Consider the following 26706-nt stretch of genomic DNA (forward strand, 5'->3'; position numbering starts at 1 on the left):
GAGTCTGCATCATTTCGGGGTTCCTGGAGTGTATGGCTGTCCACAATGTGGTCTGTCTGGGGTTGTCTGCGGCCTCATTAAGCATAGTGATTGTGGGATAGACAAAGAGTATGTCATTCGTGGTGTCTGGAGTGGTCAGTCACACTGTGGTGTGGACAAGGACGGGATCCGGCTTACTCAAGTGGTGTAGACCCAAGCAGATGATTTACAGCATTTGGTGCAGACGGGTGAGTCACTCACCATGTCTGTGGAGTAAACTGGAGCTGGTCACGTACAGTGTCAACAAGGTGACCGTCAGGGTCTATGTTAAGGACACAAACAGGTCACTCACACTTCTGTGTGGATGGCACCAGGGCCACCGGTGGGTTTGTGGGCTCTGTGTTAGCATTGCCACTAATGATGGTCTGTGTAAGCCCACTGGGGCTACAAAGCAGTGAATGATGTGGTGTTTTCAGACATTAGGGAATAGATAGAGGTGTTTATTACAGCTTCCACTTGGATGGTGGGGCTTTCCTCAAATATGTAGAACACAGATCTTAGCAGTTAGTGATCCAGAAAGCTACTCTTATTTTGATGTAGCATCAAGGGCAGTAATGTCAAACAGTGAATAAAGGCATCCATCTATGGGTCTTATTTTGGAAAGCAAAATGAGAACATACCTTTTGATTTGGTGGGCATTTTCCTAAAATAGAATATAGATGACACTGTAAATGCTACAAAGCAGTGGATGATGCAATATTTTTAGACATTAGGAAATAGAGGTGTTTATTAGTTTTTCCGGAGAAGGCAATGGCACCCCACTCCAGTACTCTTGCCTGGAAAATCCCATGGATGGAGGAGCCTGGAAGGCTGCAGTCCATGGGGTCGCTGAGGGTTGGACATGACTGAGCGACTTCACTTTCACTTTTCACTTTCACGCATTGGAGAAGGAAATGGCAACCCACTCCAGTGTTCTTGCCTAGAGAATCCCAAGGACGGGGGAGCCTGGTGGGCTGCCATCTATGGGGTCGAACAGAGTCGGACACGACTGAAGCGACTTAGCAGCAGCAGCAGCAGCATTACAGTTTTTCACTTCAATGATGGGGGTTCTATCTTCCTCGGATAGGTAGAACACATGTCTTAGCAGATAACGGTCCAGAAAGCTACTCTTATTTTGATGTAGCATCGAGGCCAGTAATGTCAAACAGTGAATAAAGGCATCCATCTATGGGTCTTATTTTTGAAAACAAAATGAGACTGTGTCTTTTGATTTGGTTGGTATTTTCCTAAAATAGAATACAGATGACACAGTGTAAATGCAGAAGTACTGTAATCGCGAGAGTACTTCAGTGATTTGTGGTGTAAGTCAGGATATTTGAAACTAACACTGCTGAAAAATCCTCTCCAGAAGTACACTTGGTACTTGGCGTTGGACTGAAGAAGCAGTAGTGTGATGAGGGGTGCAGGTGAGGAGGAGGGATATCATTGAAATACAAATTCACATCTGGTGAATTGAAATAGACCTGAGCTAAGGTATTGGGGGCTTTATGGGGGGAGGGTTGAGTTCTTGAGTTCTGTCACACACTGTCATGTGGGTGACTTGGAGTTTTGTCCTGAAAGAAGTCATAAGTGAACAGGGGCAGCAGATGCAAAAATGACCCTGGCCTGGAGGAAGACCAGGTCACCATGGTGCCATGCTCTGTCTTTGCCTGTACTCGGATAAAGATGATCATTCATCCCCAGCGCAGAAAGTGATGAGGCGGTGGCTTTAAGATAATGGGAAGTGCAAAAAAATCTCTCTCTTGATGCCTTTATGTGAGTAAAACCAAGTTTTACAGATTTCCTTTAGCTCTGATACATTCTTGGTTTGTAATGCCTGATTCCCATAAGATTATAGCACAGGACGAAGAGGGACACCTAATTTGATAGCAGCTACCTGGGATCAACAGGAGGCCCATCAAGTCCCCTCAGACTGAGGGACAGGGAAGGAAGTAGTGGATGGGAAGCTGAGCTGCCCTCTATAGGGTTGCTGTCCCTGTGAACAGAATGCCCAAGGGAGCTAGGTCACCTCAGGCCAGCAGTGGCTCATCCTCCGCTTCGACCACCCAGACCCCAGGTTCAGCCAGTGGCACCAGCAGCACATCGTCCTCATCCTCTGGGGACAGGACTGTTGTGTGGGGTCCAGGTGACGCCCGGGTTGGTCCAGGGGGCCGCAGGCTGGGCAGGAGGCGGCCTCGCAGGGCCTGTACCACTCCAGACAGCAGTGATGGCTCCAAGGGCACCGCAGGCAGTGGCCCTGGGGCTTCAGGGACAGTAGGGCAGGCTGGGGATGTGCTGGCAGGTGGCAGTGGAGCCTTGAGGCATATGAGGGCTGAGCCGGTGACCACCAGTAATGCCAAAGGGGTAAAGATGGTGTTGAGAATAGTGTCAGTGGGAGACACTGACTAGAATGGAACGGAAGATGTTCGTGCAGCACATACTGTCCGTAGATAACAACCTGAATGTAGCAGAAACACGCTTATGTATTTAGAGGCTGCTTGCTTGAGGACGTGACAGTGTTTGGGTCTGTTGTTGTTGTTCAGTCGCGAAGACTCTTTCGCAGCACCGTGGAGCTCACCAGGCTCCTCTCTCCACGGGATTTCCCAGGCAAGAATACTGGAAGGAGTTGTCCAGGCAATCTTCCCCACCCAGGGATCGAACCCACGTCTCCTGCATTGGCAGGCAGATTCTTTACCACGGAGCCACCAGGGAAGCCTGTGTATGGGTATAGGACCGGGACAATACACATGTTAGGGAGGCGAGACTACAGATTTAATCACTGGGTCGCCTTAGGCAGGTAGGAGCCAAGTTTCAGAAAGTGTTCACGGTGAGCAGGTATATTATTTAATGTGCGGTTGGGAGAAGAAGGTCACGTCACTGCAGGATCATCTATAGTGATTATACTATTCTGTACTTAGGCTGAGTGTCGGGGGCAAATCACACACTGTGTCAATTAACTGGAAAAGGACATAAAAGCCCTTGTACACAGTATGCTTGTGTTAGACATGGCCCTTTAGCCCATAGAGATGGTACCTGTGTGAAGTGACCAGGAGCTTGTCTCATGCGACAGCTGCCGGGTGGCGAGGGACATGCTCATTTGGTTATGTCAAGCTGTCCCTGTAGAGTCTGCAAGGGTGGTTTAGTGTTTTGTGTGTGTGTGTGTGTGCATGCATGTGTGTGCTTATGTGAGTGTCTATGCACGTGCAATATCTCAGCAAGAGAGCCAGCATTGGGGGTAGTGGGTTTCCTCTCTAAGCTTAGACCAGACAGGGAAGGGTGAGTCCAGGTGGAGCTGTGAGTTCTATAGGGCCCCAGGGTCTCCTCTAGACTAGTGACTGGCCAGCTTTCTTACAGCTGGACTTCCAGTTGCTCATGGTAGACTGAAGTCAGGAGACCATGTTTTGAGTTCACCTGTACTCAGGAAACTTAAAGGTTAGCTGACTTTCAGTTTCCTCATCTGTAGATTAGGCAAAATTTTCTGTGTGTCTCCAAAAGTCCATCCTGCTCATAAATCCAATATTTGCCTCTTACACTTTCTTTCTCCCAAGACACATACAATTCCTGACATGTCTGCTACCACCAGTGTTACCAATCCTTTTTTTTTTCTTCATTTTTTATGTTGCCTTCTTTAATCTTTATTAGGACTCTTTGCAAACAGCATATATTATCCCCTTTCTGAGAATAAGAGAAAAAAAATGTTCAACTACATGATTTCTACAATTATGTTAAAATTAGTAAGATACGAAAAAGGCAGAACTAAAAGTTGGACAACATTCTTGTAAGTCTATGTTCTTCCTTCCTTCATCTGTGCAATAAATCTTTGCTGAGGGCCAGCTAAGCTGCGGGAAGAAGGAATTGAACAGTTAACATGGCAGCATCTGTGTTTTCCTGAAGCTCATGGTCTGGCCCAGAAAGTAGACACTATATGCATAACTCCAAGTGTGAAAGAAGTAGTCAAGTGTCCTCTGGGCAGGAGAAGAGGACTCCAGGTCGCAGAGCCACACCCGTGAAGGCCTCCAGGTGACAGGAAGGGGAGCTGAAGGCTCTGGAAGCCAGTGGGATGGGGGAAGTGGTGACCGACAAGGATGCTGCTGTAGGGAAGACAGAGGCCAGGTTGTGGAGGGCATGCTACCCAAAATATACATTTGGGTTTCACTCCAATAGTTAGAGACTACTGAAGAAATTTAACCAGAAGTGGGGCCTTTGATCACTCAGGCACTAAGGAGAGAATGCCTTGGAAAGAGGGCAAGAGAAGCTGTGTGGAGGCCAGTGGCCAGCTGCAGTGAACTGGGTACGAGAGGGCAGCCGCATGGACCAGACTCTAGCAGTGGAGATGGAGAAAAGTGCACAGACTTGAGTGAGATTTAGGAGGAAGGATCCAGAGGAGTTAATGCTCAATTAAATATGGGGAATGTCAGCCAGGAGGGAAACAAGAATTTTTATTCCATCATGGAAAAATATTTACTGAGTGCTTAGTATGGGTCACGTATTATATTCTGTTGTTCAGTTGCTAAGTCGTGTCTGACTCTTTGCAACCTCATCATGGACTTCAGTTTGCCAGGGCTCCCTGTCCCTCACTATCTCCTGGAGTTTGCTCAAGTTCATGTCCATGGAGTTGGTGATGCCATCCAACCATCTCATTCCCTGCTGGCCTACTCTCCTTTTGCCTTCAATCTTTCCCAGCATCAGGGTCTTTTCCAGTGAGTCAGCTGTCGTAGGTATAGACAATTGAGCAAAACAGATGTTGTTCTTGATCTTCTGAAGCTCATTGTTTGAGATTGATGATAAACTAAAATACACACGTAACTACATAATTACAATTGCGTAAGTGCTACAAAGGAGAAATAAAGTGAACTCTAGGTGATAAGTGCTACAAAGAGGAGCAAAGTAACCCAGTTAGAGGGTTCAGTCAGTCAGTCAGTTCAGTCACTCAGCTGTGTCCGACTCTTTATGACCCCATGGACTGCAGCACGCCAGGTTTCCCTGTCCATCACCAGCTCCCAGAGCTTACTCAAACTCATGTTCATTGAGTCCTTGATGCCATCCAACTATCTCATCCTCTGTGGTCCCCTTCTCCTCCCACCTTCAGTCTTTCCCAGCATCAGGGTCTTTTCCAATGAGTCAGTTCTAATGAGTCAATTAAAGGGTTGGGGAAAACTTAAGAGGAAAAAATGTAGTCTCACAAATAACTACCTGTATGTGTAATGTCAAATTGGTGTCCACTGCAGTGTCAAATGTCAGATGCTGGCAAGAACCACCGAAAATAAGCATCCACAGAGTCTTGTTTAGAGTTAGCACGTTGAAGGTTGTAGGGGAGGTGAGCAAAGTGGTGCCCTTAAAGTTCGGTTGGAGGTAGAGGAGATGCAAGGATATGAGGAGAGCAGGTGTGAAGAACTCCAAGTACATCTTGGAAAGAGAAGAAAGCCACAAACATGCTTAAAGGCTGGTGGGATGGTTCCAACAGAGAAGGTGAAGGTGCTAGAGAATGAGCTAACCCACTGCACCAGGTCCTGAGAAGGCAGGCTACAGAAGATGGCACTTGGAGGTGAGGGTGCTCTGGCATAGTCAGAGGGGGATGATGGACAGAGGGAAGTGTGGGTTGCTCTGAACTGCAAGAAACAGAAGCAATTCCTCTCCATTGGTTTGTAAATTCTTTGCAAAGTAGCAAAGAGAGGTGGGAAGATCAAAATATGACAAGTGATGAGATGAGTTCATGCTAGAGAGAAGGGGGAGTAAGATGGTGAGGGGTCCCCAGTTTGATGGCCCTCATTGGAGTGGGTACCCTTTGTATCTACTCTTGTTCTTGTCTAATCTCATCTGGTTCTCATCTAAGTCTAGTTATCATTCCACTTTACTAAAGCTGTTATATAATTGAAACACAATTTTTTTGTTGTTGTTAATTAGTCACAGGCTTTGCTAGACACTCTGTAAAATAAGGTGAGTGAAATTCAGACCCTCTATAAAGGAGATTATACGGTGCTGTGGTATCTCAGGCACTGGCCATAATGGCCAGACCTGTTTTAATCCCGTCAGCAGTTTAGAAGGAGGATTCCCCTCCAGACACTGCTCCTCTGGGCTGTAAGATCTAGGGTGTGTCCCTCACACTGTTTGGGAGTTATATGGGCCTGAGTCACTCTTGGTGTCCAGAGAGTCGACAGGGAGACACCATGACGTCATACCACCTAGAGCTTAATGACCACTGGGGAATGCTGGGAGCTCTCTGACAGCGGTCTGGTGCCCTAACGTAATTGTTTTCATCTGTCTCCTTCACAAGACTGCAGGCTCCATGAGGACACAGTCTGTTTGCCTCGTTTGCTACTGAATGCCCCACCCTTGAAAGGGTGACTCGGCAAATATTTATTAAATGAACAAATCAATGATAAATTTTATAGAAGCCACTGCTTACTTTGTGAAGGACGTTTTGTCTCAAAGAATGACTGCAAATGGAACCAAAGAAATGCCCCATGCTTGTTCTTTATGGTCTGTCCCTCTGGATAAATAACAAATAAAGCGGAAGAGGGGGTGGAAACTTGGTCTCTTATTCCTCTTTAGGATTCAGTGCTGATGGAGGCGGAGGAGCCCCAGCATGGAGCCTCGACTCCCATCCCTGCCAGAGCAGAATTCCCTGTTATCTGGGCAGCTCCCATGAGGAGCAGCAAGACCCCTGCCTTGGAGCCTGCAGCCGAAGAGGGTGAGGACCCGCGGTGTCAGTGGGCTGAGGGCTGCACACTCTTGGAGACCCAGCAGAGACACGTGAGGGATGCGAATGACCGTGCAGCTGAGAGCATGACCTCTCTCCTCAACGAAGCCTCTCCAGAGGTGGAGACCGACCAGGAAACCCTGATGGCTGAGGCCTGTGATGATACCCCCTCATGCCAGGAGGCCGGGCCCTGGAGCCTGGAAGATAGACAGGCAAGGACGCCAGCTTCCCTGGATTTCCTGGCCTGCCCTGACCAGGGTGACTGTCTGGACACGGCCTCGGTATCCAGGGATCTGGACACTAGCGTGGAGGTGGACTTTAAACCAGAACTCACGTCTTTGATATTGGAAACGGGACAAGCAGAAGGGAAGGAGGAAACATCCTCCAACGCCTATGCCCGGACCAGACACAGGCCTTCCTGTGATGACGAGCACCCGGCTGAGACCAGCCGGCCCCTGGAGGACTCGGAGTGTGGACCTGCCAGGCAGGAAAGTCCAGGCCTCGTGTGTCTCCAGGGAACTGAGAGGCTGGAGGAAGGGGGACCTCAGGGAGAGGCTGCTGGCTCTGCTGGGCTTTCCGGGGCTCCAGAGCAGATGGGAGAGCAGGTTAAAGGTGCAGAGGAAGAAGGGAGACAGAAACAGCAGCAGATGCAAAATGACATGGTGCTCAAAGATCCAGGAGAAAGAGAGGGGTGGTGCTGCGGGGAGGAGTTGGGGGGTCTAAGTTATGGGGAGTGGGACTGGAGGACTTGGAGCCACGGGGATCCAGAACAAGGGGAGCAGAAAGGGGGGGAGTTAACAGGGCCAGAGGAGAATGAGGTGGGTGCTCAGGACGGGGAGAATCAAAGCTCAGCAAGTAAGTCAGAGAAAGGAAGTGGAAAGCCCGAAGATCCGGGTGCACAGTGGGAAGCCAAGGCAGCAGAGGGGCAGGAGGAAGAAGTGGGGTCACTGGAGGAGGAACCAGAGGGCGGGGAGGGGGACACACCCAGCCGAGGAGGAGAAGAGAGCTGCATAGAACAAGGAGAGCGTGAGGGTCCCACTGTGCTGGCTCTGGTCGCCCCTGAGGTCTCTCCTCCCCGTGACCTGTCTCTAGAGGCCTCTTGTCCCCTGAGCAGGATCCCGGGGACTCAAACAGAGCCTGGAGCCGAGGTTCCATCCCCCATAGCTCCGAGTCCTGCCCCAGAACCCACAGGATGCTCCCACCAGCCCTTTTCTTTACCTGGTTCCTCTCCTGCCGAGGAGTCCCTGGACCCAGAAACTGCTCATCGCCACCAGCAAGAGGGCTCTGAGCTGGGGCAGGAGACCGCACGCGGCATGGGGGCAGAGGTGGTCTCTGCCTACAGTCCCTCTGCGACCCCTCCAAGGAGCCCAGAGGCAGCTGCACCCAGTCCTCCTGAAGGACCCCCTGGCACGGCTGCCACACCGCTGGCCCGTCCCCTGGCTGCCTCTCCCAGGAGGGAGCCTCCTGTCCTTGCCTGTTCTCCAGAAACCTCCAGAGCCTCTTGCCCGACTGACAGTCCATCTCCCCGTGGGGCTCCTAAGACTCCCCCAGCAGCCTGCTACGGCTTCCCCTTGGCGGGCCGAGCCAACCCCCCGGGGTCCCTGGGCAGCCCCACCGGAGCAGTCCAGCCCGTGAGGAGCAACTCCTTCCCCGGGTCTCATGGGACAGAGCCAGCCCCACACCTGGCGGGAATATCCCTGTCCTCCTCCCACTCAGAGTTGCCCCAGAGGCCTCCCAAACCTGTCATCTATGGCTCTGTGCTCCCAAGAAGGGGCAGGAGAACTCTAAGGGACTGTGCCATCATTCCGGAAGCCTCGAGTTCACCACCCGCTCCGGGGCAGGACTTTGGAGAACCGGCTTCAAATCCAGCCACGGCCGGCAGCCCCTGACAGTCAGCCGTGGGGACCCACGAAGCACTGGGCCTTTGCCCCCGGGTCTCCTGCCTGTGGCTCCTCCCCAGCCCCTGCAGCCCCCATGGACCTGATGATCCATGAACCTCCGCCCCTGCCTCCCCTGGAGAGAAGGCACGTCCAGCCCTCCACGGTGGAGCCAGATGGCCATCCCCCTGCGGTGATCCCCATGCTGAAGCGGTACAGCCATCCTCCACCACTCACCCTGGGTCCGGGGCTCCACGGCCCCCCCAGGGTACCCCCAGCCCACATTCCTGACCCCTTGGTGGCGAGGGAGCACCGACCGCTGCCCTCCACGCCGGACGTGCCACCCCACACTCAGCACTCTGTCTCTTCCAGGCAGAGATACAACAAGCCGTTACCCCCCACCCCCGACGCCCCCCAGCCCCACCACCCCCTTGTCTTGTCGAGCATCTCAAGGATCTACAAGCCTCTCCCTCCTGTCCCTATCCTGGATTCTCCTACTGAACCACCGCCTCTGCCCCCAAAGTCCAAGGGGAAGGGCAGGAGCTCGCAGGGAGGACTCGTGAACTCAGGGGATCAAGGCAGGCCGAGGCCTGTTTGTCAAGAGTGGACCGTCTCCACCCCACCTTCTGCAGGACGGGTCTCCTGGCCTCCAGCCACAGGCCGGTCAACCGACCCTTTGGCTTCCGTCGGCAGGTGTAAGAGTGATACGCCCCCGGGCCTGGCTTTCAGTAACATGACGGCCCTTCTACACCCATCTTCCCCGACCACCCCATGGACTCCAGAGGTCCAGCGACCCACCTCTGAACCCGGGCTCTCAGAAGAGTCTGAAGCCCCTGCCAGAGGGTCTTGGAGAAGAACAGCCCCCCAGGAAGGAAGCAATGGCCTGAGGAGGTCAGAGGTAGGCCCGGTGAGGCAGCCGGAGAAATCGGGCCACATCCTCCTGGAGAAGGCATCGAGCTGGCCCCATCGACGGGACCCGAGAAGGCCAGTGGAGGGCGGCAGTGAGGCGGCGGCGGTCCCTGGTGAAGGGTCGAGTAAGCACAAGGACTGGCACCGGCAGGGCCTGCGAAGACCCTCCATCCTCCCCGAGAGCCCTGTAGGTGAGTGCGGAGCCGGGACCGCGGTGACCTCGCCTCAGAGCAGACTCTGTCCGGCTCTCCCCTCCTCATCCGTCTTCTGTCCTCCAGGCTCCTACTGGTCCCCCTGCTGGCTTCCCTCACCCATGTACCCAGCCCCAGGCAGAGGAAAGTCCTCTAAAACGTCTCTGAGCTCATGGCGAGGCTCTTTCTTCTCCCCTTCCGTCTCTCTCGCTCTACTGTGGTGTGCACTTTTATGGTGCATCTCTGTTTGCCAACATTGTTCTGGAACCTTCCCCTCCCCCACCCCCCACCACCACCGCCACGCCTGAGTACTTTCCAGTTACAAACACTTGCTCGATGCCCTTCCACTAGCAGAGAAGGCATCTTCTACTTGTCCGGTTCACATTCTGACGCAATGGGAGCAGATCTGGTACCAGTGTCCTCAAATGCTTTTGACTTTGGCTCTTCCCTTTCTCACAGATGCCCAGTTGAACCTTTAACCCACCCCCCATGCCTACATCTCTCACTCTAGGTCTTAGGTTCCTTGGCTCCATCTGAACGCCCCCTCGAAATCTCGGTTACTTTATCCGTTTTCCATTTTCAGACACAAGAGGTCCCGCCATGGAAGGATCCCCTGGCCTGTCGGACGCCATTGTTTTCCGGTGAGTCACCCTCTCTCCCAATGGGTACAGTTTTCTCTCTTTCCTAGGATACTGAGATTTTTATTAGCTGGCAAAGGTGCTGAGATCATGTCTTTTCCAGGGGTAGGGAGGGGAAGGGACCGACACCAGGATTCCAGGGTAGGGAGATCTTTCGTCTACCTGGTTCTTGCAGCTGAATCCCGGTCTCCTATCCATCTAGACCCTTTGGCTGTGAACTAAACCCCGCCATAAAAGTTCAACCTGACATCCATAAGAGCGTCGAACTATGCAGAAGTGTGTCAGGCTACAGCTTGCCTCTCCAGAGGCTTTGGCCTTGATATTCTAGCACATGTCCCAGTGGTCAGAGATTATCTTATTTATCGTCACTTGGGGCTTCTCCATGTCTGATGGCCAGCAAACACCATGGAGCCCTTCTTTATCCCACAGGGAGAAAAAGCCAAAGGAGGCGATGGGAAACTTTTCAAGACGGTGCTCCAAGCTTATCAACTCCTGTGAGTACCTTGAAATATGACTGTGGACCTGCGTGAGTGTTCTTCCTGAGCGGAGAGGGGTTCGTAGTCATCAGCAGTGGGACTTGGCCAACTGTAGGGAGACATGCCAGGAGAGCCACGGGGCTTGGTGACCTGTTTCGGAGCCTCAACTCCCTATCTCCCTAATTCTCTCCCTCTCCTGCACCTCTTCACCCCTGTAGCTCAGCTGCTTTACCAGGAGTACAGTGATGTGTTTCTGAACAAGGAGATTCAGAGCCAGCAGCGGTTGGACAGCCTGACGGAATCACCGGGGCCCATCTCGCCCCGGCAGCCCCGAAAGGCCCTGGTCTCCTCGGAGTCCTACCTGCGTCGCCTCTCCATGGCCTCCAGCGGCTCCCTGTGGCAGGAGATCCCCGTGGTGCGCAATAGCACCGTGCTGCTCTCCATGACCCATGAAGACCAGAAGCTCCAGGAGGTACCACCAGGGTGGGGTGGGGCAGGGGCTGCAGAAGGGAAAGCGGGGTCTCCTCTGTTCACCTCCATGTCTCCTACTCACCACCACCACCACCACCACCATGACCGGGGTGTCCCTACCACACTCACCACCATGACACTGGGTCACCCCCAGCTTGCTGGGTTCGAGTTGCTTTGTGAACATCACCACTCTCCCTCCTATCTACCTCCTCCTCACTCCATCAACCATTTACTGCTCCGTGCTATTGGTCTGAGCTCATACAAAGTGACCATGCCCCTGAATTTGATGGGAGAAGTATACACTCAATCTCATTAGTCTAGCTTCAGGCTAGACTTAAATTTCCCTCTTCAACCAAAGGTTCAGCCTACACTGAAGTTTTCCTCTTCAACCAAGACACATGCAGGGGCTTTTTGGTGTTGCCTTGGTGAGTGGCCCTTGCAGCTGTTCTGTGGTTCATGGGTTTCATAGAAGCTTTTGAATGACCATCAGGCTCTGCTTGGTCCTTCCTTCCAACAGCAAGACTACAGTAAAGGCTGTTGGTCTCATGTTAAGTTACTGTCATTAATATATTTTACATGGAGCGCTTATCTTAAAAATCAATTTAAAATATGGGTTAAACCTTTCTTCCTGGAAAGATGACATGGCACAATGGAGAGGCATTATGGAACAATGTTTAAGCATTTCGGTTCTGGCTTAAATGACCTGGACCCACTTTAATATATGCTAGCTATTTAACTTGGGCCAAATTATTGAGCTGGCCAAAAAGTTCATTCAGGATTTTCCATAAGATGTTAAGGAAAAATCCAAATAAACTTTTTGGCTAGCCCAATACTTTATCTTTCCAAGCTTCTGTTTCATTTGTAAAACTTGGTTGCAAAGAATTTCTGGGAGAATCAGAATTCTAAATTCTATTTACAGTATTTATAGCAGTACAATTTACAATGGCCAAGACATGGAAGCAACCTACATGTCCATTAACAAATGAAGGGCTAAAGAAGATGTGGTGTGTATACAAACATACTCACAGACATAGAAAACAAATTTATAGTTACCAAGAAAGAGTATAAATTAGGAGCTTGGGTTTAGTAGATGCACACTACTATATATAAAGTTATAAACAAGGACTAACTGTGTATCGGGGACTATATTCAATATTTTGTATTAACCTATAATGGAAAAGAATCTGTAAAAGAATATATAGGTGTGTATGCATATGTATGTATCAGTCAGTTCAGTTCAGTCGCTCAGTCATGTCCAACTCTTTGCAACCCCATGGACTGCAGCATGCCAGGCCTCCCTGTCCATCAACAACTCCTGGAGTTTATCCAAACTCATTTCCATTGAGTCGATGATGCCATCCAACCATCTCATCCTCTATCGTCCCCTTCTCCTCCTGCTCCCAATCCCTCCTAGCATCAGTGTCTTTTTGAATGAGTCAGCTCTTCGCATTAGGTGGCCAAAGTATTGGAGTTTCAGCTTCAGCATCAGTCCTTCCAATGAACACCCAGGACTGATCTTCTTTAGGATGGACTGGTTGGATCTCCTTGCAGTCCAGGGCACTCTCAAGAGTCTTCTCCAACACCACAGTTCAAAAGCATCAATTTTTCAGTGCTCAGCTTTCTTTATACTCCAATTCTCACATCCATTCATGACTACTGGAAAAACCATAGCCTTGACTAGACGGACCTTTGTTGGCAAAGTAATGTCTCTGCTTTTTAATATGCTGTCTAGTTTTCATTCCAATCCCAAAGAAAGGCAATGCCAAAGAATGCTCAAACTACCACACAATTGCACTCATCTCACATGCTAGTAAAGTGATGCTCAAAATTCTCCAAGCCAGGCTTCAGCAATACTTGAACCGTGAACTTCCTGATGTTCAAGCTGGTTTTAGAAAATGCAGAGGAACCAGAGATCCAATTGCAAACATCCGCTGGATTATGGAAAAAGCAAGAAAGTTCCAGAAAAACATCTATTTCTGTTTTATTGACTATGCCAAAGCCTTTGTGTGGATCACAATAAACTGTGGAAAATTCTCAAAGAGATGGGAATACCAGACCACTTGACCTGCCTCTTGAGAAACCTATATGCAGGTCAGGAAGCAACAGTTAGAACTGGACATGGAACAACAGACTGGTTCCAAATAGGAAAAGGAGTATGTCAAGGCTGTATATTGTCACCCTGCTGGTTTAACTTATATGCAGAGTACATCATGAGAAATGCTGGACTGGAAGAAGCACAAGCTGGAATCAAGATTGCCAGGAGAAATATCAATAACCTCAGATATGCAGATGACACCACCCTTATGGCAGAAAGTGAAGAGGAACTCAAAAGCCTCTTGATGAAAGTGAAAGTGGAGAGTGAAAAAGTTGGCTTAAAGCTCAACATTCAGAAAACTAAGATTATGGCATCTGGTCCCATCACTTCATGGGAAATAAATGGGGAAACAGTGAAAACAGTGTCAGACTTTATTTTTTGGGGCGCCAAAATCACTGTAGATGGTGACTGCAGCCATGAAATTAAAAGACGCTTACTCCTTGGAAGGAAAGTTATGACCAACCTAGATAGCATATTCAAAAGCAGAGACGTTACTTTGCCAACAAAGGTCCGTCTAGTCAAGGCTATGGTTTTTCCAGTGGTCATGTATGGATGTGAGAGTTGGACTGTGAAGAAGGCTGAGTGCCGAAGAATTGATGCTTTTGAACTGCGGTGTTGGAGAAGACTCTTGAGAGTCCATTGGAGTGCAAGGAGATCCAACCAGTCCATTCTGAAGGAGATCAGCCCTGGGATTTCTTTGGAAGGAATGATGCTAAAGCTGAAACTCCAGTACTTTGGCCACCTCCTGCAAAGAGTTGACTCATTGGAAAAGACTCTGATGCTGGGAGGGATTGGGGGCAGGAGGAGAAGGGGACGACAGAGGATGAGATGGCTGGATGGCATCACTGACTCAATGGACGTGAGTCTGGGTGAACTCCGGGAGTTGGTGATGGACAGGGACGGCTGGCGTGCTGCGATTCATGGGGTTGCAAAGAGTTGGACACAACTGATCAACTGAACTGAACTGAACTGAGGTTGGTCATAACTTTCCTTCCAAGGAGTAAGTGTCTTTTAATTTCATGGCTGCAGTCACCATCTGCAGTGATTTTGGAGCCCAGAAACATAAAGTCGGCCACTGTTTCCCCATCTATTTGCCATGAAGTGATGGGACCTGATGCCATGATCTTAGTTTTCTGAATGTTGAACTTTAAGCCAACTATTTCAGTCTCCTCTTTCACTTTCATCAAAAGGCTTTTTGGTTCCTCTTCACTATCTACCATAAGGGTGGTATCATCTGCGTATCTGAGGTTATTGATATTTCTCCCGGCAATCTTGACTCCAGCTGTGCTTCTTCCAGTCCAGCATTTCTCATGATGTACTCTGCATATAAGTTAAATAAGCAGGGTGACAATATATAGCCTTGACATACTACTTTTCCTATGTGGAACCAGTCTGTTGTTCCATGTCCAGTTCTAACTGTTACTTCCTGACCTGCATACAGATTTCTCAGGAGGCAGGTCAGGTGGTCTGATAGTCCCATTTCTTTGAGAATTTTCCACAGTTTATTGTGATCCACACAGTCAAAGGCTTTGGCATAGTCAATAAAGCAGAAATATGTATGTATATACATATGTATTTTGCATGTGTATATATATGTGTGTGTAACTGAATTCTGTACTCTGCTATACACTTGAAACATTGTAAATCAACTATACTTCAATTGAAAAATAATTTTTAAAAAGTTCCTAGTGCATAGTAATCAGTCAAAAGATGTTTGTCACTGTTTTTATTGAAGTATAAATGATTTACAGTATTATATTAGTGGTTTAGTATTTTTATAGGTTATTTTTTATTTAAAGTTATAAGAAAATAATGGCTATATTTCCTTGTGCTGTGCAATATATCCTGTTGCTTATTTATTTTATACATAATAGTGTTTACCTCTTAATCTCAAAGGCTTATCTCGCCCTTCTCCTCTTCCTTATCCGCACTGGTGATCCTAGTTGTTCTCATATATGCGAGTCTGTTTCTTTTTTATTATATACATATATTTGTTTTATTTTTAGGTTCCACATACAGTAGTCTACAGAACATAGACTATTTGTTTTTCTCTTTCTAACTTATTTCACTAAGCATAATACTCTTTCCATCCATGTTGTTGGAAATGGCATGATTTCATTATTTTTATGGCCAAGTAATATTCCATTGTGTGTGTGTGTGTGTGTGTGTGTGTATTTGTATGTATGTATGTATACTACATCTTCTTTATCCATTCATCTGTTGATAGACACTTAGGTTGTTTTGATATCTTGGCTCTTGTAAATAGAGCTGGTATGAACATTGGGGTACATTAATCTTTTTGAATTAGTGTTTTCATTTTCTTTGATATATATCCAGGAGTGGAATTCCTGAATCATATGTTAGTTCTATTTTTAGTTTTTTGAGATACTACCATAATGTTTTCCATAGTGACTGCACCTATTTACAATCTCAGCAACACTGTGCTAGGATTCTCTTTTCTTCAAATCTTTGCCAATAATTGTTATTTGTAGACCTTTAGATGATGGCCATTTGACAGGTGTGAGGTGATTTCTTATAATGTTGATTGCCATTTCTCTGATGATTAGCAGTGTTAAGCATTTCTTCATGTGCCTGTTGGCTATCTGTATATCTTCTTTGGAGAAATGTCTATTCAGGTCATCTGTCTATTTTTTAATCAGGTTGTTTGCTTTTTTGGTATTGAGTTTTATGAGCTGTTTATATATTTTGGGTGTTAAGCCACTGTCAATCACATAATTTGCAATAGGTTGTCTTTTTGTTTGTCAGTGGTTTCATTTGCTATGCCAAAGGTTTTAGGTTTAATTAGGCCTCATTTGTTTATCTTTGCTTTTATTTATTTTGCCTTAGGTGACAGATCCAAAAACATATTGCTACAATTTATGTCAAAGAGTGTTCTGCCTATGTTTTTTAGGCATTTTATGGTTTCTGGTCTTACATTTAGGTCTTTAATTCATTTTGAGTTGGTATATAATGTAATCCCTATCAAGAGACCCATGATGTTTTTCACAGAACTAGAACAAATAACGCTAAAATTTATTTTTTATAGTCTGTGTTCTATAGACTAAAATTTATGTGGAACCACAAAAGACCCCAAATTGCAAACGAATTTTGAGGAAAAAAGAATAAGCTAGAGGTGTCATTCTCCTTGATTTCAGACTATCCTGCAAAGTTTCAGTAATCGGTATTATACTGGCACTAAAATAGATACATAGATCAATGTAGAGTAGAGAGTCCAGAACTGAATGCATCCACTTATGGCCTATTTGTTGTTGCTGTTCAGTTGCTCAGTTGTGTTGGACTCTTTGTGACCCCATGGACTGCAGCCCACCAGGCCTCCCTGTCCATCACCATCTCCCTGAGTTTGCTCAGACTCATGTCCATTGAGTCAGTGATGCCATCCAACCACCTCATCCTGTTTTCCCCTTCTCCTCCTGCCTTCAATCTTTCCCAGCATCAGGGTCTTTTCCAATGAGTCGGCTCTTCACATCAGGTGGCCAAAGTATTGGATTTTCAGCTTCAGCGTCAGTCCTTCCAATGAATATTCAGGACTGTTTCCCTTTAGGATTGACTGGTTTGATCTTCTTGCTGTCTAAGGGACTCTCAAGAGTCTTCTCCAACATCACAGTTCAAAAGCATCAATTCCTCGGTGCTCAACCTTCTTTATGGTCCAACTCTCACATCCATACATGACTGTTGGAGAAACCATACCTTTGACTAGACGGACCTTTGTCAGCAAAGTGACGTCTCTGCTTTTTTATACACTGTCTACCTTTGTCATAGCTTTTCTTCCAAGGAGCAAGCACCTTTTAATTTCATGGCTGCAGTCATCATCTGCAGTAATTTTGGAGCCCAAGAAAATAAAGTCTGTCACTGTTTTCCTTTATTTTATGGTCTATTAATCTATTACAAAGGAGGCGAGTCTATGTAATGGAGTTAAAGACATAAGTGGTGTCTTCACAAGTGATGCTAGGAAAACTGGACAGCTCCACGTAAAAGAATGAGCTTAGAACATTTCCTGACACTATATACAAAATATGTACTGTTTAGTTTCAAGTCAAGCTGACCTGAGTTTGAATCCTATATTTACCATTTACTAGCAGAAGGCAATTGCACCCCACTCCAGTACTCTTGCCTGGAAAATCCCATGGACAGAGGAGCCTGGTGGGCTGCAATCCATGGGGTCGCTAAGAGTTGGACATGACTGAGCGACTTCACTTTCACTTTTCACTTTCATGCATTGGAGAAGGAAATGGCAACCCACTCCAGTGTTCTTGCCTGGAGAATCCCAGGGACGGGGAAGCCTGGTGGGCTGCCGTCTCTGGGGTCGCACAGAGTCGGACACGACCGAAGCGACTTAGCAGCAGCAGCAGCAGTAGCAGCAGTGTAACCTTAAGTTATATAACGAGTAAATCTGTTTCCTCATCTAAAAATCAAGGATGATAATGACTACTTTTCAGAGTTGCTGAATGGTTTAAGTGAAAGAACGCTCATATAACCCTGAGCATGGTGTCTGGTACATTGTTGTTGTTTAGTCACCAAACAACAGCTCTTTGTCCAGCTCTTTGCAAGTCCATGGACTGTAGCCTGCCGGGCTCCTCTGTGCATGGCGTTTCCCAGGCAAAAATACTGGAGTGTTCCTTCTCCAGGGGATCGTCCCAACACAGGGATCAAAACCCGCATCTCCTGCATTGGCAGGTGGGTTCTTAAACCCTGAGTCACCAGAGAAGCCCATCTGGTACATAGTTTGATGCATGTTAGTACCATAGTCTTCCCCCTTTTCAGAAGTGGGAAGGAGTAAAATTTTGGCTATAAGGACTTATAACAACAGTGCTTTTACCAAGCTAAATAGGTAAACATTTTTAGGTATTTTTGAAGCTCAGACCTGAGCGCCTTGTGCTGACCCCAACTTTTAAAGCATGCGGGAGATATTTAGAAAATCACTAGTTGGCCCATATGTATGGGCCAATGAGTGGGCAGGTGATATGAGCCCTATAGCTCTTTCACCAACACCAGAATTCAAGGAAGTCTGCCAGCATTCCTGGGCCAGCGCGGGCCTCACGTTTCTGAGAAGAAAAGCCTCTGTGCTTATACACATGCATTCCTTTCCTGAATTAGCACATCTGGGAAAAGGTGCTTTCACTGACTCCATTTCTTTTGCCTGTCACAATTTTTTTTTTTTTTTTTTTTTGTGAGGAGGGGGCCACTGTATCAACACAGACAAGAAACCTGAGGTTCAGAGAGGTTAAATGAGCCACCCAAAGCCGTATAATGAATGAGTGAATATTTGAGCCAGGATTCATGTGAAGTGCTGTGTGTGAGTGGCCTCCAGCCATGCCATTAGTTATCCACGTCATCTCCCAGGTGTGTGCGTGCCCTTTCTCTTTTCTGTCCATGCATCTGTCTTGAAGCTGCATGCTTGGGTGATGAACTTGAGCAGCCCAGCTAGAGAACAGGGCTGTGAGTCATTGTGCCTCCTGCTAGAACTTCCCAACAATTGGAATGTTTCCATTAAACCACAATTGCACCATCTAAACCTCAAATATCCTGCTTCCTTCCATTGCTCCTCAAACCCCAAGTTACCTTCATCGCCTAAATCTATTCCTCTTCCAGAGATCTCTAGATCATTTAGGAACTCTATCACTCACCCAGTTGAAGTGTGTTAGTCTCTCAGTCATGTCCTACTCTTGGCAACCCCATGGACTGTAGCCCGCCAGGCTCCTCTGTCCATGGGACTTCCCAGACAAGAATACTGGAGTGGGTAGCCCTTTCTTCTCCAGGGGATCTTCCTGACCCAGGGATCAAAGCCAGGTCTTCTACATTGAAGAGAGATTCTTTACCCTCTGAGCCCCCAGGGAAGAAGCCCCAGTTACCAAACTCAAAAACAGGCATTAGCTGTGACTCTTCTTGTTCTTTCGGCCTCTGTTTCTAGCAGATAACCAAGTGCTTCCAAACCCCCCTCCTATATCATTATGAAATTGGCGTATATCTCTCCATCCTCATGGCTCTTTAAGCCTTCATCTCTCCTCTGGAGTTACTATCATGGTTTCCTCATGTGTCTTTCTTGCCCCTTCTGATATTTTCTCCATGGTGTGCTCAGATATATCTTCATATAAAACAAATTAGACTAAGTTATCCTCCTACATAAAGGCTCTTTGCATTTCCCCATTGTCATGTCTTACCTCGTTTAGACAATCTTCAGACCTCCTCACTGTTTGCCTCTCCAGCGTCCTCTCCTTTGATACCCTTGCTTTCATTGATACTCAGTGTATCTGAGTTTCCTGAAAGCCGCATTTTCTCTTCCACCTGAGAGTCTGCACATGTCTTTCACTCAGCTTCGAATGTTCTGTCTCTTGAGATCAGGTTGGATTCTGGTATTGACTGTGAACTCTAATAAGATGTGTCATGTGTACCGCTCTATCCCTAAAATATTACACAGTGGCTAACATGCGCCAGGGATTCAATAAATGTTTCTAATTAGTCTTCCTCCTCCCTAACCTCTTAGGCCAAATTTGAGCTGATTGTGTCAGAGGCCTCCTACCTGCGCAGTTTGCATATAGCTGTGGATCACTTCCAACATTCAGAGCAGCTCCGGGCCACCCTTTCCAACCAGGATCACCAATGGCTCTTCTCTCGTTTGCAGGATGTGCGTGACGTCAGCACTATGTGAGCATCCCCTTCTCCCAGAGACCACTCACTCAGCCTCACGCTCTTAGCCTATAAACCTCTCGTTGGGTTTTTCCATTTTCAGAGCCCTCTCATTGCTCCCTGCATGATTCTCAGAGGCTGTAGGGATAGGGAGAGCAAGGAGAGGAGAAGAAGTGCAGGTGGATGGGAACATTAATGGATAAATGAGTAAGAAATGCTCCCTGGATGGAGGTTTTGGATGTCCTGGGGGTGTGCACAGCATTGGAGATGAGGCGCCTGCATATTCAGTCATGTCCAACTCTTTGCAACCCCATGGATTGTAGCCCACCAGGCTCCTCCGTCCATGGGATTTCCCAGGCAAGAATACTAGAGTGGGTAACCATTCCCTTCTCCAGGAGATGAGATGGGAAACAGCTGACAATCAGAAAATCAGAACCAGATGAAAAGAAGGACAAGACATGGACTATTAGAACCAGAGACTTAGATCAGGGGCAAAGTAGCAACAGAGAGAACCCTGGTGCGTGACAAGGACTCTAGAGCTAAGGACAGTCAGTAGACGTTATTGATTGATGGAGAGAAGAAGTTCCAAGCTCAAGCTACAACAGGGGTCAGCCGACTCCTCACTTGAGACCCACAGGTCTCACGAGACTTGTTTCAACTCTGTGCAGGTTCCTTTCTGACCTGGAAGAGAACTTTGAGAACAACATCTTCACCTTCCAAGTGTGTGATGTGGTCCTGAACCATGCCCCCAACTTCCGTCGGGTCTACCTGCCTTATGTCACCAACCAGACCTACCAGGAACGCACCTTCCAAAGCCTGCTGTGAGACCTGCTCTCCCATTCGGTCCCCACGAGGGCCCTGCAGTGACCCCCAGTAGCCAGCCCAGCGTGCCACCCTGAGAGCACATGCTCTTGTGCCTACCCTGCGATTGCCCCCCCCACCTGACTTCCAGGATCCCCCCAGCCATCCCCCGTGGGTCTCCTCTGCACTGGGTCCCCGCTGGTCTTTCTCTACCTACAGACGTTCCATTGAGCCCCTACGCCTCGTGCCTTCACTGTGTCCCGCATATGCCCTGTGCCCCTCCTCACCCGAGGCTCCCTGCCCTGCAGGAACAGCAACAGCAGTTTCCGAGAGGTCCTGGAGAAGCTGGAGAGTGCCCCCATCTGCCAGCGCCTTTCCCTCAAGTCCTTCCTGATTCTGCCTTTCCAGCGCATCACCCGTCTCAAGCTCCTGCTCCAGGTACTGCAAATCCCCCTTCAGCCCGCTCCCCTGAACCCAAAGGCTGGTCCCTCCTTGTGCCATGCTCCCACGCCTGGTGGACAGTGAGCCATCTCCCCACGGCCCCCTCCCTCCTTTCCCAGAAAGGTTGGCTGCTACAGTTTGGTTCCTGACCGTCTCCATTGACCTCTTCCTCCCTTTTGCCCATCCCTTTCTCCACCTGCCTCCTGCCTACGCCTTGTTCTATAGAACATTCTGAAGAGAACACAGCCCGGCTCCGCAGAGGAAGCAGAGGCCACGAAAGCACACCATGCCCTGGAGGAGGTAGGCGGCCACCATCCCTGCTCAGACTCCCTGATTGTCCTTCTCAGAGAAGTCTGCCCCCGCCCCGGCCCATGACACCAGGAGGCACAGATCCTGGCCAATGCAATCGCTCAGCTGCCTCACTGTACCCACCAAACCTCCAAGCATTCACGCCTGCCAGCTGCAAGGACAGTCCACACAGAGGGACAACCCCCAGTTTACATCTTCCTTTGACACAGCCAGGAATGTTCTAGCAGGTCTCCACAAAGTAGGCCATCATCCTTGCCCTGTCTTTGCTCAGTTCCAGGCCAGTAGAACGATGAGAGCTATCACAGCCAGTTTCCAGATTTCTTGCAGGGGACTTCAAGCTAAAGCCTCTTAACATGGTTCTCTTCCTCTCTCCTTGCCCTGCTAAACACACAGCTGATCCGAGACTGCAATAACAATGTCCAGAGGATGCGACGGACGGAGGAGCTGATCTACCTGAGCCAGAAGATTGAGTTTGAGTGCAAAGTAAGTTCGTCCCTCGGGTCCCCATGGATCACCTTCTAACACAGAACCAGTCTCGCTCACAGTATCCCAGCCTCCAAGCTCCTTGCTGCACACCTTCTCTTCTGCCCTATTTCTGAAATACCCACATGCCTACTTCTTTTTTTTTATATGTATAATTTATTTATTTTTAATTGAAGGATAATTGCTTTACAATATTGTGCTGGTTTCCACCAAACATCAGCATGAATCAGCTGTAGGTATACATATGTTCCCTCCCTCTTCATTCTCCCTCCCCATCCCACCCTTCTAGGTTTTTACAGAGCCCTGGTTTGAATTCCCTGAGTCACACAGCAAAGTTCAATCTCCATGATAATATTGTTAAGGGGAAAAGGGAAGATGCAGCTGTATATGTATTGCAGTATCTTACTTTTGGTGAAAAAGTAGGATAAAAATCTATATGTATTTGCTTGTGTATTCATAAAGAAACTCTGGAAAGGTAACTAAGAAATAAAGGACAGTGGTTACCGGACGGGGAGAGAGTACCTTTGACACCTGGGCAGAAGAGAGAGAACTTATCAATGTATACCTTTATAAGGATATACTTTTGGTAGTTGAATTATTCAGTATTTTATCACATCTCCATCTAGTCTAACCAAGGCAATATAAAATTGAATCCAGATATAGGGCTAAAATCTGGCATCCAAATCCAGATTTAAAATAGACATTCCACGTTCAAATTTCGATTCAGATACTATCCTTACCTCCCCAGAGGAGACGAAAATCCCTCATCTACATGTTCATCGGTGTCCAGCACCCTTAATGTTATGCAAATTCCAGGCAGACCCCACTGAGTTCTCTGTATTCTCATCCACATCTGTTTCTGACTGCTCCTCTCATGTCTCAGGTTATAATCAAAGAAAGAACAGACGTCAGAAGCACCCTAACCCTTAACTTCTACGAGACACATCATATACTGGTCTCAGCTCTGGGGCATTGTCCCCCCGTCCCAGTCAGATTCTCCCATCTCTTCTTCAGTTCTAGTTTCCACAGCTGAGCGGTCTCATGGAGTCACTCTCCTGGGTTGAACCTTAGGGCATCTTCCATTTGCATGAGCTGGGGACCTGGGAGCCACCCAGCAGTAGTCAGGAGACAGCGGCAGTCAGATGTTTCAGAGAGAAGCAGAGTTTAAGTGGATGGGCTGTGAGCAAGGAGGAAGATGTGAAGGGATCACTGTCGGTGGTGGGACTTCAGAGGAAGAGGCATGGTGATGAAGGCCGGCCTGGGAGAAAGCCTCGTGCGTATCCTGTGTGTGACGCCACCTTCTTTCTCTTTCCTGCTCCGTATAGATATTCCCGCTCATTTCACAGTCACGCTGGCTGGTGAAGAGTGGGGAGCTGACGGCCCTGGAGCTCAGCGTCTCCCAGGCGCTGCGGAGGAAGCTGACCACCCGCCCGGTCCACCTGCACCTCTTCAACGACTGTCTGTTGCTGTCTCGGCCCCGAGAGTCAGTGACTGGAATGGGAGGCCAGAACACGAGGGGGAAGTGGGATGAGGCGAGAGGGAAGGGCTAAAGGGGACAGAGAAGGGTCCTGGTCCTATAGAGGAACCTTCTCAATGGTTTGCCCCATGGAGTCCTGGTCATGACCTAGAGAAGAGGAAGAAAGATCCAAAGCCAAAGAGGGGGATCCCACTGAATTATATCCCAAGATCACCCAGGAGGACCTCGACCATGTTACAGGCATGACAAAATGCAGCGTATTAGGCTTTATCACTTTTTTGAATAAGTATGTTATCTCTGGGCTTCCCTGGTAGCTCGGATGGTAAAGAATCTGTCTGCAATGCAGGAGACCTGGGTTCGATCCCTGGGTCGGGAAGATTCCCTGGAGAAGGAAATGGCAACCCACTCCAGTATTCTTGCCTGGAGAATCCTCATGGACAGGGGAGCCTGGTGGGCTACAGTCCATAGGGTTGCAAAGAGTCAGACACGACTGAGCAACTAACACACATTCTGGGCTGAGCTCAGCCTACTAGCTTAGCAATACTTAGCCAGTTCCAGATCCTAACTCTGGTCCTTAGAAACTTTATATTGGTTCTGTTTCTTCAACTCGTTACAGTGGTGAACATCCATTGCCCTGGCTACGTAGTTTGCCAAGCCATTGACAGATCCCTTCCAGGGGCACGCTGACACCATCTTAGCATGAGGAGATGAGAATTTACAGGCTGAACATGCTAAGGACAGGGATTTTGAATTGTAAAGATAAGCGGGTGGATGAAGTCCAAGCACCCCAGCGTCAGGCTGAAAAGCCTTGTGTTTTTCAGGGGTAGCCGATTCCTGGTATTCGACCATGCTCCCTTCTCTGCCGTCCGTGGGGAAAAGTGTGAAATGAAGCTGCATGGAGCTCACAAAAACCTCTTCCGACTCTTCCTGCAGCGCAACGCCCAGGGCTCCCAGGCCGAGTTCCTCCTCCGCACAGAGACCCAGTGAGATGGGGCTGCTCAGGGGAGCTGTGGGGAGGGAAGACAGCCGGGCAAGGAAGAGGGATCAGGGCAGAAAACATGTCCAGAAAACAGCTACAGCACCAGTCAGTCCGTTTTGGACCAGGGAGCATCTACAGACCAGCCTAAACCCAAACTCCTAGAGCTGATAGATGACTTTGAGGAGCCTGGGGGTGGGAGAAGGTGTTAAGTCGCTGTTACCACCAAGGCTTAGCATCTGTTATGCTAAGAAGGACAAAGTGCATAATTGGTTTACTGACATCCACGACTGAATGTGTATGAGCCAGAAATTCCTCAGTGCCCACGGCTGGAGGGTGTATGCGTGAATAAGCCATGAATTAGATAAGCACTGGGTGCCTTTAGCTTTCTTTGCTCCCATCTTCCCATCCAGTCCTCTATTGAACAGAAATTCATAGTGTTGAGAACTATGATTGGCTCATCTCTTTAATAATAATAATATTAATAAAATATATTCACCCATGCCTGCAGTGCAAAGAGTATTCAAAATAATGTCTCAAAGTCTGGTACACAGTACCTACCATAATGAACAGTTGTAGCTATTACAGCTGTTACAGAAGATATAAGAAACCTCCTCTTTGAAACGTTTGACCTGACACCTAATGGTCCGAGGGTCCTCACGTTGTAGATGCTTTACGATTTTGTCCCACTTACAGGACAGAGGGGCTGTACAGGTGCAAAATATCACCAAAGCCAGATCATCGGATACAGACTCACATTCTTTGTCTACTGCTTTGGGTAGCATCTTCCTGGAACAGTGATAGTGTCAGCTCTCAGTTACTCCAGCGTGGTTGGAGGCAGAGGCTCAGATAGTACAGAAACCTTCGGATAATTACAGAATTAGCCTCAGTTCATATTGGGTTGGCCACAAAGTTCGTTTGGAGTTTCCTATAACATCTTATGGAAAAACCCGAACAATCTTTTTGACCAACCCATTATTACATGACCAAAAAAAAAGGTAGATAGAGCTACCTGACCCAGTTATGATTACAGAATAATTTCGTCTCTGAGATCTTGACTGAAGGAAGGTGGGCAGAGTGTCAAAAAGTATGCAGAGTGGCAGAGGGAAGCTCAACTGAGCTGAACATTTCACTCAGTAGACTTCCCCGAATGGAAAATCTACATACGCACAATTGACATTGACTTTATGCCTCTACTTGAAAGACACAAGATGTCCTTAAGCGGGTAAGCTTGGAAAGAGAAAGAGAAAGAGAAATGGTGACAAGACACATGAAAGTGTAATTCATGATCTGGTCAAATTTCCATCCCAGCAGAGCCCCACTGATTTTTGTCCTGGATATTGCTGAACTAGACAAGTCTTTCCCACGGTCCCTCCACTTCCCCATCACCTGCCCCTGTCCTGTACCCCCAGAGCTGCTGCTGAAGCGTGCCCCTGCTTTGTTTTCTCAGAAGTGAAAAGCTTCGCTGGATCTCAGCCTTGGCTATGCCGAGGGAGGAGTTGGACCTTCTGGAGTGTTACGGTGGGTTAGAGTCCAAGAGAGAGGGAGGGGTGGTCAGAAGTCTGCTGTGGATGCAGTTTAGGAGGCTGGGTGGTACCAAGAGGCATCTGCTTAAAACTGCTCATGGCCGTGGCAGTGCCCCACCCCACCCCCCATACACTCCTTGTCTTGGACAGTAGTTCACTCGTTTTGAATATTCATCCCTTTAAGTCTATCCTGCTACTTGTTTGCCTAAATTTCACTGACTTGAAGGTCTTGGGGAAATAGGGGGAGAAAGTCCATGTGGAGTGGGGTTTGGGGGGTATAGCAATATAGTAGATATGTCCTGAGCACCCCTCCCCTGTACAGGACGACCTGAGACCCTGCCTCTACCCTAGGCTTCCAGGCACCCCCAGGCACCCGCAGACCCACTCATTAGGAAGTGTCTGTGTTAAGCCTCATAGTTGTCCTCCAGCAAGGACTCTAATTTACATCCAGAGAGGAACTGAACTCAAAGGAACACTGAGCTTTTAGTGACTCCAAAGAACAAACAAATACAGGGCACTTTGGGAAAGGATGTAGGAGAACTAGGATATAAATGGAGTTCTGTTCAGTGTGCAATCCATCTGCTGCACTTCACTTTCTCAGAAGAGAAAGAAAACAAGACAATTCTTGCTGCATCGCTGTGATCTTGTGAATGGGAGATACAGACAAGCTAAG

General features: G+C 48.2%; 1 protein-coding gene across 1 annotated transcript in view; it reads left to right on the forward strand.

Moving 5' to 3' along the window:
- Nucleotides 1-26706, forward strand: part of ARHGEF5 (Rho guanine nucleotide exchange factor 5) — a 32580-nt gene that overhangs the window by 1538 nt on the left and 4336 nt on the right. The window contains 13 exon segments of the mRNA XM_070369068.1: nucleotides 6571-8600; nucleotides 8602-9695; nucleotides 10279-10336; nucleotides 10763-10827; nucleotides 11028-11281; nucleotides 19878-20038; nucleotides 20689-20841; nucleotides 21130-21259; nucleotides 21488-21562; nucleotides 21965-22054; nucleotides 23380-23537; nucleotides 24353-24514; nucleotides 25958-26028. Of these exon segments, the coding sequence (XP_070225169.1) occupies nucleotides 6583-8600; nucleotides 8602-9695; nucleotides 10279-10336; nucleotides 10763-10827; nucleotides 11028-11281; nucleotides 19878-20038; nucleotides 20689-20841; nucleotides 21130-21259; nucleotides 21488-21562; nucleotides 21965-22054; nucleotides 23380-23537; nucleotides 24353-24514; nucleotides 25958-26028 (4489 nt within the window). The 5' untranslated portion in view covers nucleotides 6571-6582.

This window comes from Bos mutus, chromosome 4, assembly GCF_027580195.1.
Source record: "Bos mutus isolate GX-2022 chromosome 4, NWIPB_WYAK_1.1, whole genome shotgun sequence".
Classification (NCBI taxonomy): domain Eukaryota; kingdom Metazoa; phylum Chordata; class Mammalia; order Artiodactyla; family Bovidae; genus Bos; species Bos mutus.